We start from the raw sequence: 14,560 nt of genomic DNA, 5'->3' as shown, positions 1-14,560 counted from the left end.
AGAAATATATTAGGAAAAGGGATAAGAAAAATTTACCACACCCAACCCCACCCCTTTTGTATTTTTTTAATTTTTTTAATTGTTTTTTAATATATATTATTATTATTTTTTTTATTATTTTTTTATTTGTATTATTATTTTTTTTTTTTTAATTTATTTTAATTCTTTTATTTTTATATATATTTATTCTTTTTTTTTTATCTAATTATTTTTTTAAAATTTATTAACAATGTACGCGTTAGGACAAACAAATAATGAAGTTGACGCGTTAAGACAAACAAATAATGAAGTTGACAACTATGAAGAAATTAATAGCTTTTTTCAAAAGAATACTTTAGGTTTGTGTTAAAATTAAAATTAAAATTATATACTATTTTAATATTAATTAATTTTAATTTTTATTAGATAGTATAATAAATTATATATTGCACCATAGGTTATTAGAAACCCTTATCAAAAATGAATTGGAGTATTTATGGTTAGGAATCAATGATGCTTTAGAAAGAATAAAAGCTCAGAATCATGAATATCATTATAACAATAGTGATGGTAGCAATAATAATAGTTTCACTTTAAATAATGATGGAGGCAATGAAATCAATGTACTTTCAAATTTAAATCATAAAAATGACTATAAAACAATTGATGATGGTGCCCTTTTAAATGAATGTATCAACAACAAAAACAAAAACAACAACATTATTACAAATAATAAAACTAATATCAATAATAACAATTATAAAATAAATAATAAAAAAAATAATGATTTTGTTAATAAAGAAACCTCAATTAAATCCTCTGCAACATCAAAAAATAAAAGTGATAATAATGATAATAATAATAGTAACGATAAACTTTTTTTTAAAATTTGGAGAAATAAAGTTATTAGAAAAAAAATTAAATATCATATGTATTCAAATATGGTTAAAAGAGTTAAAAATAATTTAGAGGAGATTAAAAAATGTCCATCAGAGCTCTTATGTCAATCTTATGATGTATATATTAACCAGCCACTAGGAAAATTTATACCAAAAGGTACAGTTACATTAAATCTTACTGGTAGTTTCAATAGTCCCATTAAAATAGGAAATATTCCAAAAACAGTGAAAGTTTTAAAATTGGGCCAAAATTATACTCATGAAATAGAATTAAACTCAGTTATACCCTCAAGTGTAAATGAATTAAGTCTCTATCACTTTATTCAAACTTCACCAAGTAAACAAGAGTTCCCAAAATTTATTAAAAAGTTGAATATATTCAGATTTAATAGAGATATTATTTCATCCACTTTCTTTGGGTCAGTTGTAATTTTATCTTTACATTCTTTCAATTTAAGAATAAAACCAGGTGATTTCCCAAATACTTGTGAGGAGCTTATTCTTCATTCATATAATCAACAATTAGATATTGGTTCTCTTCCACCTGGTTTAAAAAAATTGACACTTGGGTCATTTAATCAACCAATTTATCATGGGTCACTTTCTGAATCAATTACATATTTAAAGATGTCTAGTTTCAATCAAGATTTAGGAAACTCTTTAATATCTTTAACATTACTTGAAACTCTATCAATGATAGAATTCAAAAAAACTATTTTAGAGAATCAGTTACCCAAATCAATAAAAATATTGGAGGTACACAAACGTAAACAAGTTAAAAACTGGTCATCTTAAATAATAATTGTTATGCATACAAACAAAAAAAATTTAGTTTTTTTCTTTGTATTGCATTATAAAAAAAATAAAAAAAAGTTATATTATTTCTTTTCTTTTTCTAAAATAAATTTTAATAATAAATAAATTTTGTTTTATACAAAAAACAATTCAATTTTACGAATTTCTTTATTTCTATTTTTAGATTTATAATTTATTTTTTTATAAATTAAATTTTTTTTTTTTTTTTTAATTTGTTTTATTTTTGGGGGGGTGTATTACAAAAAAAAATAAAAAAATACAACCCAAAGCAGTTAATTTTTTTTTTTTTTAATAAATATATTATAATAATAATAAACAATATTTAAAATAATAATATAAATAAAAATTAAAATAAATTAAAATAATAAAATAATAATAAAATGAAAATAATATTTTCTAATTTTACACATACCCAAAGATTTATAGATAATATTTATTTAAATTCAGATTTATATTGCGAAAAGCAACAATTGTTACAATATAATGATGAAGTTCAACAACAGTGTTATGTAATGCAATCTCCTATTGCACCAAATAAATTCCAATTTAGAGATTTCATTTACCAAATGAATTTAAAGGATCTTATTATTTCAAAATATTTTGGTTTTTCAAATTTAGGATATCTTAGAGATGAATGGTTAATTATCAGTGTTTTACTATTTGCATTTTTACCAATTTGTATTTTTTTAGTATCAAATAAATTTTTAACACCCTATTTATTGCAATCAAAAAAAATAAAAGATAAACACCAACGTCAGCATCAACTTCTATATCAATTTACCCACTTTGTAAATCCACAATATATAAGCGAAAACAACTTAAACCAACTCTATCATGGAATAATAAGAGGATTTATAGGTTTATATTTTACAATCAGTTGCTTTTTAAATATGATAAACAAATCATATCAAGAGAATTTAAATTTTATAGTAATTTCCTTTTTAATCTTTAAATTAACAGATATTACTCTTTTATCTTTATATAAAAGTAATGATAAATTGCTTTATATTCGTCATATTATTTCATTTTTTTGTTTATATTTTTCAATTGTAGGTAAAATAGTTAGAACACCAAATAAAACCAATTTTATTAATTATAATTATTTTTATAGTATTTAGATAAAGAAGGTTTAAAGTATATTTATTTATTAATATTTGACGAATTTTTGCATGTTATTAATATAACATATGATTTATTTCAAGTTTTAAAATTCAATTCAAATTATAAATTTTTTGTTTCAACAATGGGTTTATGTATGTATTTCATAATTATTTATAACCTATTATAAACGTAATTGTTACTAATCATTAAAAATCCAGGTTTTATTTCAATGACAGTGTTACCAAAACAACTATGGATTATTTATGATTCAACTTTAATAAACCCTTTTAATCTATCAACTTTACTAGTCACATTATCATTAGTAATCGTGATAATATTAGAACTTTTATATTCTATTAAATTTATTAAAGAAATTGTAAAATCATATTCAAAAATCTCATTTTAATAAATAAAATAATGTACAAATTATATAAACAAATTTAAATAAATAATATTAACAAAAAAAATAAATAAATAAAAAAACTATTAAATTTAAAAAACAAATAAAAATTTATCTATTATTCTCTTGTTATAAATTCCTATAACAAAAGGCAATGGTCGTTTTATTAAATTATTATTATATATTTGGTTTTATCTTTACAAATAAGTGATAGTAGCGGCGGTGAAGGTATATCTTTTTATTAATTTCTTTTTTTTCTTTTTTTTTTAGAACATACTGCTTGTGACATTGGTTGGTCTTGGTTGTTCGAGTTTTGCAAAGTTTTTAACAATGAGTGAATAGGTAGTTGAATAGTTATTAGCTAAATCAAAGTATGCAAAATTAAATTTAATAAATTCTTTTTCATCTATTTGGGCAATGCTATAGGTATTTTAAAATATATTTATAAATTAGTTGTCTGGTGTTTCATTTTTGTATATAAAATCATTTAAATAACTTACACATGTCTATAGGAATCAATTTCCTTGTATTTTAAAGCTCTCTTCATGTATTGGGCTCTTGAAGTGAAATAACTTTCACAAGTTTCTAATAATGTGGTGTAAACATCTTCTAATTTTGTAAGGGTAGCAACGACATCTTCTTGAATATCGACACCAAAATTGTTACCATCTTCAATTCTAGGTATATTCATATGGATCCATGCTCTGATGGTTGAAAAAATTTCAATAACTTCAATATAATCTTTTCTTAATTTGGTGTGAGCTTCAATAATTTTCTGTAATAATAAAAAAATATAATAATTAATATTGGTTTCCTAAGGTTTTGTGAATGTGATAGGACTTTAATACTTACTTTATTAATTTTCATTAAATTTTCTAATGAAGGAGCTTCAAATCCATTATCTGATTCTAATTTTCTTTTCTTTAAAACATTTTGGATTGGATCATCTTTAAAATTTTCGTCACCTTTTTGCTATAATAATGATTAATTTATAAAGAAGCGATTAATAACAATAGCTTTGTGCCACTGCAATGATTAATGAGGAATACATACGGATAATTTATGGAATTCTTGAATTCTTTCTGGAATTACATTTTTTAAATAATTGAGTGTTTTTTCATACAAATATTCTTTGTATGAATTTACTCTTTCGTCTAATTTGATTTCTGTAGTTTTTTTATTTGACATAATTTGTTATTTACTTATTTCTATAATTATTGGAAATAATTTAATAAATGAAAAAAAAAAAAAAAATTTGAAAATTAAAAAAAAAAAAAAAAAAATTAAAAAAAAATTAGAAAAAAAATTAAAAAAAAAATAATAAATAAAAAAAAAATAAAAAAATAAAAAAATTTGTACTATAAATAAAATGATCATTTTCTTCAAATATTCACAATTCAAATTTGCAATGAAACCATAAACTTGGAAGTAAAAAATTTTAAATAAAAATGTTTAAATTTATACAAAACAATATTTCTAAATTCATTGTGTGTTGTGTTAAAAATTAATTTTTTTTAGGGTGTGTTGTTTTTTTAATCAAATAATTTATAATTACGAATTTGATCATTTTGATTATTATAATATTTTATTATATTTATAAAATAATCAAAACAATGATTTTTAAAATAATAGTTTTTTTTTTTTTAAAAAAAATTAATTTACAAAAAAAATAAAGTTTTTTTTCGATAAATAAATTTACCTTAACTTTACAAACAAAAGATTTTTAAACTCTTTGAACTATTCCAAAGAACTATATTTTTATTTTATTTTTTATTTCATTTTATTTTTTTATATAATAAATTATAAAAATGGGGCAGTCGTGAATATAACCGTTTATTGATTTTTTAGGTTATTAATCAATAAATTCTCTGAATTTGGCTCATATTTTATAAAATGACATCACTTTTTATTGAGGATCTAATAGAATTTGAAAAATCCATATCTTTTTTTAAAAAAATTTTATTTTTTTTAAAAATTTTATCTGATTTTTTTTTTTTTCTAGAAAAAAAATGGTGGTGGAAAAATCAAAACATTCTAAATACTCCAAATATCTAGATTTTTTTTAGATAAAAAAAATTATTAATATGGACACTAAGCCACATCACTTTTTTTTTATAATTTTTTTTTATTTATTTAAAAATATATTTTTTTTAAATTTTTTTTGATATAAAATAAAACTATGATTTTTTAAAAAATTTTTTTTTTTCTAATCTACCTCATAATACAATAAATAATAAAAAAAAAATGAAAATAATAATTTCGTTAATAATAATATTATGTATAAATTTTATTAATTGTAAAACCGTTAGTTTTAATAATACGCTAACTGATCAATGCAACAATACATTAACCCCATGCGATTTATCATCTGATTTATATTGGAATAACGGTGATACACCATCAAATGGTGACGATGTTGTTATTGATTTATCTACAAATAATAATAGTAAAAACCCATACTATTTAATATTAAATAATTTAAATAGTTTACAATTTAATTCAATTGCTTTAACTGGTCAATTGTTATCGAAATCATCAACCTCATCCAATTTAATTTTAAACATCAATAACTCTACTTTAAATACCGCCATCAATTTCACTGCAACTGCCTCAACTTTAAATATTACAGACTCAAATACCATTTCAAATATATTGAATACAACTAGATCCATTTTACAATTAAACGGCCATTCCAACGTAACAAGTGAAATCGTTAGTTTAGTTTCTGGAAACTTAACCATTTTAGACCAATCATCATTTAATGTTAATCAAATATCAAATTTAAATACATTAGTAAATCATAATAGTACCCTTCCAATAGTGTTATCTGGTAATGCCACCATTTCAAATGTAATTAGCTCCACTGGTACCCTTTCCATTATAACACCTCCAGGATCCAAATCCATCATTAAGAATCAAAGTGAAAAAAACAATTTCAAAGTTGCAACATTAGAAGTTACCGGTAATTTATACTTCATTGGTGGTGGTAAAAATTGGCGTGATATGGCCAACGTAGTTAAATTTGATAATATAGTGATCAATGCTGGAGGCAAGATTTTCCTCGATACAACCGTATTTAAAGTCAGCAATTTAATTAATAATAATAAGGTTTTAGATTCAACATTCATCAGCATTTTCTATTCTCAAATGTTTATTCCATCTGGATATACTATTCAAGGTGATTTTAGCGACTCCACTTACTATGGCTCATCATTAATTGTTTCTGATGAAGTATTTCCAACCACCTTAAATAACTGCAACTGTTATGATTTAAGTATAAATGTATATGGTGATTTATATTTAAATAGCTCCTCTATTGGCCATATCAGTAGTTTAGGTGACTGGGTCAATGTAACTGAAAGCTCCTCTTTCCAAGATTTATTATGTATTACCTGTAAGCTCTATGTCGGTGAAAATCTAATCCTTAATGTATCAAATTACGCCGATGCATATAAGGGTATCATTATCGATGGTATTATACAATTCAACCATAATGCTGATATTAAAACAGATAACGTATATGTATCACCAACTGGTAAAATATTTTTAAATTCGGTCGTCAACGCTAATGTAACCGCTTTTTCAATGGAGTTTACCAACTCATCAAATGTTATGGATGACACCACTATCACCGAAAATGGCTTTTTAACTGTAGATACTAAAGACCTTACCTTTAGAAAAAATTTAACTTTATCTCAAAACTCTACTTTAACCATCACAAACTACTACCTCTATAATAATGATTCAAATAACGATGGAAGTACCATGCCATACTTAAAAGGTTCCGCTGCTTACAATGATCCAGTAATTACAGTTGCAGGTTCAATTTTATTTGATTCTATTAATTTAGTAATCGAATTTAAAGAACCAACCAATTTATACAATAACATTTCAATTGTTTTAGTAGAGTTACTTCAAGATTCAACTTTTTCAAATCAAATAAATATTACAAATATACATTCTTCAAATATTCAATTAATTAATGTTTTAAATATTGATGATATTCAACCAAAAATAAACTTTGTAGTTCAAGATTACACCATCAGATTAGAATTCGACCATGGAAATGAAAACGGCCCAAATAATGGACAAAAATGGAAAATTGCTTTTATTGTATGTGCAATCGTTGCAGGTGTATTTGCTATTGCTTTTGTAGTTGTTTTATTTATGAAGAAAAGATTAAGCAAATTTAATGGTGAACATCAAAGACTAATTAATACTACTAGAGCTTAAATAAAATAAAATGATAAATAAATTAAAGAAAATAAAAAACTAAATAAACTAAAAAACTTTTTTTTTTTTTTGTTTTAACTTTAATTTTAATTTTTTAAATAAATTGATCCCAATATTGTATTTTCAGAAGCACCTGTTACTTCTTTTAAATTACCATGCTTTCTATTAATTGTACGATATGCTAACCATGCAAATGCTGCGGCCTCCATGTCTTGAGTTGGGACACCACCATGGTCATCGGTTAAAGAAACCTTTGTATTAAATGGAGATAAAAGTTCTGATAAACGTTTTATAATCATTGAGTTTTTAGCACCACCGCCACATACCAATACTCTGTCAAAGGTAATATTTGTTTTTTTAATTTCCTCCACAATTGACTTACATGTTAACTCTAGTAAGGTAGCTTGAACATCCTCTGATTTAATTTCTTTGAAAGCATCTTGAAGCAGTATTTTGTTTAACCATCCTATATTAAATAACTCTCTTCCTGTACTTTTTGGTGGAGATTTGATGAAATAGTCTGTAGAGTTTAACATTGCGTCTAAAAGTTTAACATTAATAGTACCTGATTTTGCCCATTGACCATCTTGGTCGAATGCTTCATTTTTTATTTGTTGTATCCAACTATCCATTACTATATTACCTGGACCAGTGTCAAAACCTAGAGTATCACCATTTGGTATTAATAAAGTAATATTTGATATGCCACCTATATTTAATACTATTCTTTTTTCGGTATCATCTGATAGTATGAATTTATGAAAAGCTGGAACTAATGGTGCACCTTGACCACCTAAAGCTATATCTCTTGATCTAAAATCACCCACTACATTGATATTTGTCATTGCTGCAACCCTATTGTTATCACCTAGTTGTATTGTAAAACCCTCTTCTGGCATATGATAAACTGTTGTGCCATGATTTCCTATGGCTACAATATCATCTTTGCTAAAACTATTATTATCCCTCTTAACCAATTTCAATAATTCTATTACAGCTTCACCATATAATATACCTAAATCTCTATTGATTTTACCAATTTTAACTAATGTTGTTTGTTGACCTTGGTTTATTGATAATATTTCTTTTCTTGTTGTTTCTGGTAATGGATGTGTATAGCTTTTTAATACTTTAATTCCACTATTGTTAATTTCTGTTAGAACGACATCAATACCATCAAGTGATGTTCCGCTCATAATCCCAATATATAAATTTTTATTATTATTTATTAAATCCATTGTATATTAAATTGTAGAAATTTTAAAAAAAATGAAAAAAAAAAAAAAAAAAAAAAAGTTTTTTAGATTTTTTTTTTTTGATTATAAATATAAACAAAATAATAAAATTAAAACAAATAAATTAAATGAAATTTAAAGATAAAAAAAAAAAAATAATATATATTTTTTTTTAAAAGTTTTATTTTTAGTTTATTTTTTTTATAAAAAAAAAAATATTTATGGAATATCAGATTTTAAAGAACCTCTTGGTTCTTTTAATAAAGATAATTGGTATAGTTCGTCTAAATTTACTTGAGGAATATCTCTAATAAAGGTTTGAATGATTGGAGCTACATTTAGTTGATATTCTGTCCATTGGTATTGTTGAATTTCAGAGATTACTTTATGAATTAAATAGTATTTTGCAAAATTGATTAAGTTGTTTCTAATGATATTTGGGTTACCTTCTTCTATAAATGTTAAATCAGTTAAATATAAACCAATATAAGGTACTACTGGTGGGTCGGAATTTTTTAATTTGTCACGGTAGGCTTTGTATGATGATTCACAATTCATTTCTTTTTCTAAGTTTCTTAAAGTATCTACATATTTCTTTGTGAGAAGTGAATGGGTATGTTTTAAACGTAAAATTGCAGAATTATTGATACCGCTAATAAATGCTATACATGTGTTGAAATTATTTATTTTACGTAATTCATCAGCAATATTGATAATTCTCTTTAAACGTTTAGCACGGGTTTTAACACGATCTGGTTGTAAAATTAATTGAACGATCCATGCACTAATATCATTGAAACGAGCAATAATCTTTAAAATAGTTGGTGATTTTCTAGCGGCCATACTTGGTTTATTCCATGCTTGATTTAAAAATTCTGTTGGTTTGATTGAGCTGTACAATTGGAAATCATAGAGAGTTAGTTGTCTTGCAATTTCTTCGTCATCAAAGTCGAATAAGGTTCTTGGATTTAAGAAGCCTTTTGTTTTAGTTTCAGGAATTCTCTTTGGTTGTGGTGATTTTAATAATGAGCTTGATGAGGTAGATGCCGATGATGAAATGGGTCTTGGTGATAATGGTCCTAATGATGGAGAGTTTGAACCACTGTTTAAAACTGATGAGTTTGATAATGGTGATCCAATAATTGTACTACCTGTAACTGATGAATTATATGAGATTGATAAATTTGAAGAACCTCTTGATAAAATTGGTGTTGATGAAAATGTAGAATTACTGCTATCTTTGGTTGGAGTACTGATGACTGAGTTTGATAATGAAAAAACATTTGTTCCTCTTGGTGAAGTTAAGGCACCATTACTACGTGTTCTAACCAATTCAGTTCTAAAACCACAAGTACGTTTTAAGATACAATTTCTAATTTGGATACCTAATGTTGGGAAAGCAATCATCATATGAGTATCAACAAAATCTACCATTAACTTTGTAGATTCGTGACAAAAATCTTCATAATGATGTTCGACCCAATATTTAATTACATTTGCAACACGTAATTGAGCAGATAATCTTTCTTTTTCGTCAATATGTTGTGGTACTTGGAAACGTTCAAATAATTTCTTTAAAAGAGTACTGGTGGTAGTATATGATGAATAAGTCATCAAGAAAGTTTTCATAAACATGAGATCATGGAAATCTGGATTGGTCAAACGGATGATTAATTTATTTAATGTGGCAGCATCGATTTCTGGATTTAAACTACCAGTTGTGGTAGAATAAATAATATTCTCTGGTGAATCTGCAGGTTCATCCCAAATATTAATTTGTCTTTCTTCAGAGAGAATAGTGCCATCTTGTACTAAATCTTCAATTGGAATTGGTGGAGTTGAAGATGGTGTGGTATCACCCGAGTTCACATTTGATTCTTCTTGGTCATCTATTTCTTCATCGACTACTTGTAACATTAATGCATCATTTGGTTGTACACCTTGGTCTCTTAAAGATTTTCTTGAATCGATAGTATTGACTAAATGACCTAATTTCTTAAATGTAAAACTTCTTTCTCTAGTTGAACCGTGACCACTCAAGCTACTAAATTGACTATTTATAGATGATGAAACAATTGCTACACCATCGATTGGTGATGTGAAATTTTGAGACAATCTTGCACAAACATCTTTAATTGGAACATCAAAATCTACATAAACTAAATTCTTTTCACCGTTGACTGGGTTAAATAACAATAATTTGTTGGGGAACTCTTTAAATTCGATATCACCTTTAATATCACCATATGACCAAACGAATCTGTGTTTTTCTAATGTAGGTCCGTTCTTTATTGATAAGTAATAATCTTTTGGATTTTTAATAATTTCATTATTTACAAGTATATTAAACAATGTTGAAACCTTGGTAAATTGATCAAATTTAAATGTACATTTTCTATCACCAGGCTTGACTATAACAGTATATTTTTTACATCTTTCTTTAAATGTTAAAAATGTCTAAAAAAATATTAAAAAATTAATATTAATTTGAATTCGAATTTTTTTTTTAGAGTATAACAATTATTTTAAACTTACATTATTTCTTAAATTATAATTTTCTAATGGGAAATCCTCATCCATCCAAAAACCTTCATCGTCATCATCTTCGGGAGTTAAAAAGAAACCACAATTATTTAAACTATCTAATAGCCCAGAACGAAGACCAGTAATTTTTATAGCTTTAGAAACGGTATCTCTTGGGTCAAAAGATAAATTTAAAGTGTTGTTTCTAAAGTGGGCTGTTGAAACAATAAATTTAAGCTGTAAAGTTTTTTGGGACGAATGTAAATCACTCTCTTGACCATTTAATGTTCTAAAAATTAAAATACTTTGTTGGTTTATATTATAAGTTGAGAATAATTCATCTTCGTCAAGTAACTCTTCTCTTTGTGATGATGGATCCACTCTGTAGATTGCATGTTTAGTGATATCGATATTGTTGTGAAACTTTAAAAACAGTTTACGAATGACTGAACGAATTGACGTGAATTGATTAAATTTAACGGTTGCAACAGCTGGTAAAACTTCATCACTAAATTGTGGCATTGTAACCTTTACCAATGTAAACACTAATGGGACGGTCTTTAAAAGTAAAACTTGTTGTTCCTTTAAACCCAACTCTAGTAATGTCTTTTCTTTATGTAATGGTGATAAAACATCATTTTCATGAAACAATGCAAATGATTGGTGATCTTTAATATCTATAGCATCAGTTTCCCATTCGTTATCACTTGTGTGCTTAGCATTTTTTAAACCATGATGACATTGAAAGTTTGTTATAATATTCGATAAAATTTCATCGATTGTTGAACATGGTGAAAACATTAATTCTCTATTGATTGGTAAAATATTTGTATTTGAAACATTTGGACTTGGCTGATATTTAACTTTGAGTGTGATTTCTGAAGGTATAACTTTAGACTCGTGTCTTAATCTTGGCGATATTGGGAAAGATGAATTTTGTTGACTTAATTGTAATTGACTGTCGTCGTCACCATAATCTGAAACGGTTTCGGTATTCGATGATGTTGCACTTTCTTCATTTAAATTTGTTAAACTATTACTTTTATTTATTCTCATCATATCTAGATTGGATGGTATTTTCCTGAATGGTGGTACGGGAGGTGGTAATTTATTTGGTGGTAATGATGATGGTAAAGTATTACTATTGCTGTTACTAAATAAACTTTGCAAATGTGGTAGCTGTATTTTATTCATTTTATTATTATTTGGAAGTGTTGGTGATGAATTATTAGAGTTTGATGGTGATGAATTATTTGATGAAGATGGTGATGCTGTTGTAGAGGATGAAGATGCTAAATAATTATTTATTGGTTGTGGTTGGGGTGGAGGTGGTAGTATTAATTCTTGTTGATTAAATGGGGATTCTATATTACAATTTGTTGGAGATTTATTATTTGGGTTATTGACGTTTGATTTTAATAATTTTACAGAAAGTTTTTCAGATGATTTTGATTTTGTAGGTTTGCTACCATTTGGTGGTAATGGTGGTGGTAATGGTGGTGGTAATGATGATTTAGTTTTTAAAGGGTGTTGATTATTTTCTAAAGTTTCTACAAATGATGAATTTAAATTTATATTATTATTGCTATTATTATTATCTATATAGTTATTATTTATATTATTTATATTATTTATATTATTATTTATATTACTATTACTTGTATTTAATGGAGAGTTATGAGGAGAATTAACATATTGATTTTTTTTAAATAATAAATTTGTTGATCCACTTTGAAGCTGTAATTGTAACTTCTTTTTAAAATCATCATTAGGTGATGAAACACTTGTAGTTATATTATTGTTATCGATTTCCATATTTTATTTTATTTTTAATATTGGGAAAAAAAATAAAAATAAAAAAAATTATATATTTTAATTATTGGATTATAATAATTGAATTATGGGGGTGTGAGTGAGCTGTTTGATTCCAATCACAAATTAGTGTGTTGGATAAATCTATATAAAATTAATGAAAATTTAAAATTAGTACATATTATATTATATATTTTTTTTTTAAAACAATTAAAATTATTATAATTAACAACAACAACAATATATTGATCATATTGTTATTTGCTCTGTGTTATAGTGTATAGTGTGTTAAGTGTGTGAAATATATATTTTTTTTTATTTTTTTTTTTATAGAACGAGTTAATAGGATGTTTTTATGAGCTGTGTGGGTTTGAAAATACAAAGAAACAAAAAAAAAAAACATTATGCAACTTATAAACCCAAAAGCTAATTTTGGCCTTTAGATTTTAATTATTCCAAACAAACAAACAAAAAAAAAAAAAAAAAAAAAAAAAAAGTATTTATTAAATTTAAAGTTTTATTGTTATATAATGAATGGTATTCAAAAAAGTTATTTGATTATTTTATAATGGCCAAATATAATTCTTGAGGGAATAATAAAAGTATACCTTTATTATTAATATTATTACTTTATGATTTGTCTATTTTTTGTTTTATATATAATACAAGAAAGGAAAAAAATAAATAAATTAAAAAAAACCAATTGTTATAATTTATTTTATAATTAATTTGATAAAGAAAATAAAAATTAAAAAATAAAAAAATAAAAAAACAAGTATTAAATATAAAAAAAAACAAAATAAAAAATAAAATAGATAAAACCTTTATTGTTATTATTATAATAAAATGATAGTGGTGTGTCTATTTTTTATTATTGTGTTAGAATTGTGGGTGTTCTTTGTGATATGGTCAGGACCTGATTATATGATTGTTTGCTAATATAAAAACTTTGTTGTTTTTATAAAATTTTTTTATTATTATTATTATTATTTTAAGCAAATTCGTTTAATAAATAGTTATTTAAATTTTAAAAAACACCAAAGGGATGAAAGAAAATAAACAATAAAAAGTATATTGATATATTTTATTTTTTTATTGTTTAATGTGTTGTGAATATTTAAAAAAGAAAATTAAGCACACAGATACAATCAACACCACAATCACACACCAACACAACACAACAAATTTCTTATACACAATATTTTATTATTATAATGAATGATGAGCACCCATAATTATTTTTCACTAAAAAAAAAAAAATTTATATTGATTTTGTTGATAGTGAATGTGTGTAAACTATTAATAATTTTTTAATTATTATACATATATATATAAATTTGGTTAAAAGTTATTATACTAGCATGTGGGTGTATTTTTATTATGTGTGTTTTAAATTTTATCTTTTGATTATCTTTTATTTATAGTTTTTTATATAATTAATAATTGAGATTGTTATTGATTGTTGCTATTTATTTTTTTTTATTTTATTTTTTTTAAATATAGGATAATTAAAAGAAGAAAAACATATGATTGTGGTTGATAATAATTGTGTTCATTTTATA

At 24.2% G+C, this 14,560-nt stretch overlaps 6 protein-coding genes across 6 annotated transcripts; 3 read left to right on the top strand and 3 right to left on the bottom strand.

The window, feature by feature from the left end:
- Positions 1-229: 229 nt before the first annotated feature.
- Positions 230-1,673, top strand: DICPUDRAFT_80578 (uncharacterized protein; the record flags this gene model as incomplete). Its single annotated transcript, XM_003289775.1, has 2 exons — positions 230-338; positions 406-1,673. 2 exons carry the CDS (start codon positions 230-232, stop codon positions 1,671-1,673), a joined length of 1,377 nt encoding a protein of 458 aa, XP_003289823.1.
- Positions 1,674-2,074: 401 nt separating this feature from the next.
- Positions 2,075-3,201, top strand: DICPUDRAFT_80577 (uncharacterized protein; the record flags this gene model as incomplete). Its single annotated transcript, XM_003289774.1, has 3 exons — positions 2,075-2,743; positions 2,806-2,947; positions 3,014-3,201. The coding sequence occupies 3 exons, from the start codon at positions 2,075-2,077 to the stop codon at positions 3,199-3,201; spliced, it is 999 nt and encodes a 332-aa protein (XP_003289822.1).
- A 260-nt stretch (positions 3,202-3,461) lies between these two features.
- DICPUDRAFT_36346 (uncharacterized protein) lies at positions 3,462-4,383 on the bottom strand (the record flags this gene model as incomplete). Its single annotated transcript, XM_003289763.1, has 4 exons — positions 3,462-3,615; positions 3,696-3,970; positions 4,048-4,167; positions 4,249-4,383. 4 exons carry the CDS (start codon positions 4,381-4,383, stop codon positions 3,462-3,464), a joined length of 684 nt encoding a protein of 227 aa, XP_003289811.1.
- Positions 4,384-6,761: 2,378 nt separating this feature from the next.
- On the top strand, positions 6,762-7,428 carry DICPUDRAFT_72772 (uncharacterized protein; the record flags this gene model as incomplete). The annotated part of the gene is made up of 1 exon (XM_003289773.1): positions 6,762-7,428. The coding sequence occupies exon 1, from the start codon at positions 6,808-6,810 to the stop codon at positions 7,426-7,428; it is 621 nt and encodes a 206-aa protein (XP_003289821.1). The 5' UTR covers positions 6,762-6,807.
- An 86-nt stretch (positions 7,429-7,514) lies between these two features.
- Positions 7,515-8,666, bottom strand: DICPUDRAFT_88670 (uncharacterized protein; the record flags this gene model as incomplete). The annotated part of the gene is made up of 1 exon (XM_003289762.1): positions 7,515-8,666. One exon carries the CDS (start codon positions 8,664-8,666, stop codon positions 7,515-7,517), a length of 1,152 nt encoding a protein of 383 aa, XP_003289810.1.
- A 171-nt stretch (positions 8,667-8,837) lies between these two features.
- Positions 8,838-12,887, bottom strand: DICPUDRAFT_48828 (uncharacterized protein). The gene is made up of 2 exons (XM_003289761.1): positions 11,199-12,887; positions 8,838-11,120 (listed from the first exon to the last, which is right to left on the bottom strand). The coding sequence occupies exons 1-2, from the start codon at positions 12,378-12,380 to the stop codon at positions 8,883-8,885; spliced, it is 3,420 nt and encodes a 1,139-aa protein (XP_003289809.1). The 5' UTR covers positions 12,381-12,887; the 3' UTR covers positions 8,838-8,882.
- Positions 12,888-14,560: the final 1,673 nt, after the last annotated feature.

Source organism: Dictyostelium purpureum (genome assembly GCF_000190715.1).
Source record: "Dictyostelium purpureum unplaced genomic scaffold DICPUscaffold_193, whole genome shotgun sequence".
NCBI lineage: Eukaryota > Evosea > Eumycetozoa > Dictyosteliales > Dictyosteliaceae > Dictyostelium > Dictyostelium purpureum.
Note: the sequence above shows the minus strand (reverse complement) of the source record. Positions and strands in the feature narration are given on the sequence as shown.

Bases quoted from the DNA above. Each gene is read 5' to 3' on its own strand.
- DICPUDRAFT_48828 (XM_003289761.1), bottom strand. From the start codon at position 12,380: ATGAATAAAATACAGCTACCACATTTGCAAAGTTTATTTAGTAACAGC. The intron at 11,121-11,198 runs GTAAGTTTAAAA...ATATTTTTTTAG, and splicing joins ATTATAATTTAAGAAATAAT to ACATTTTTAACATTTAAAGA.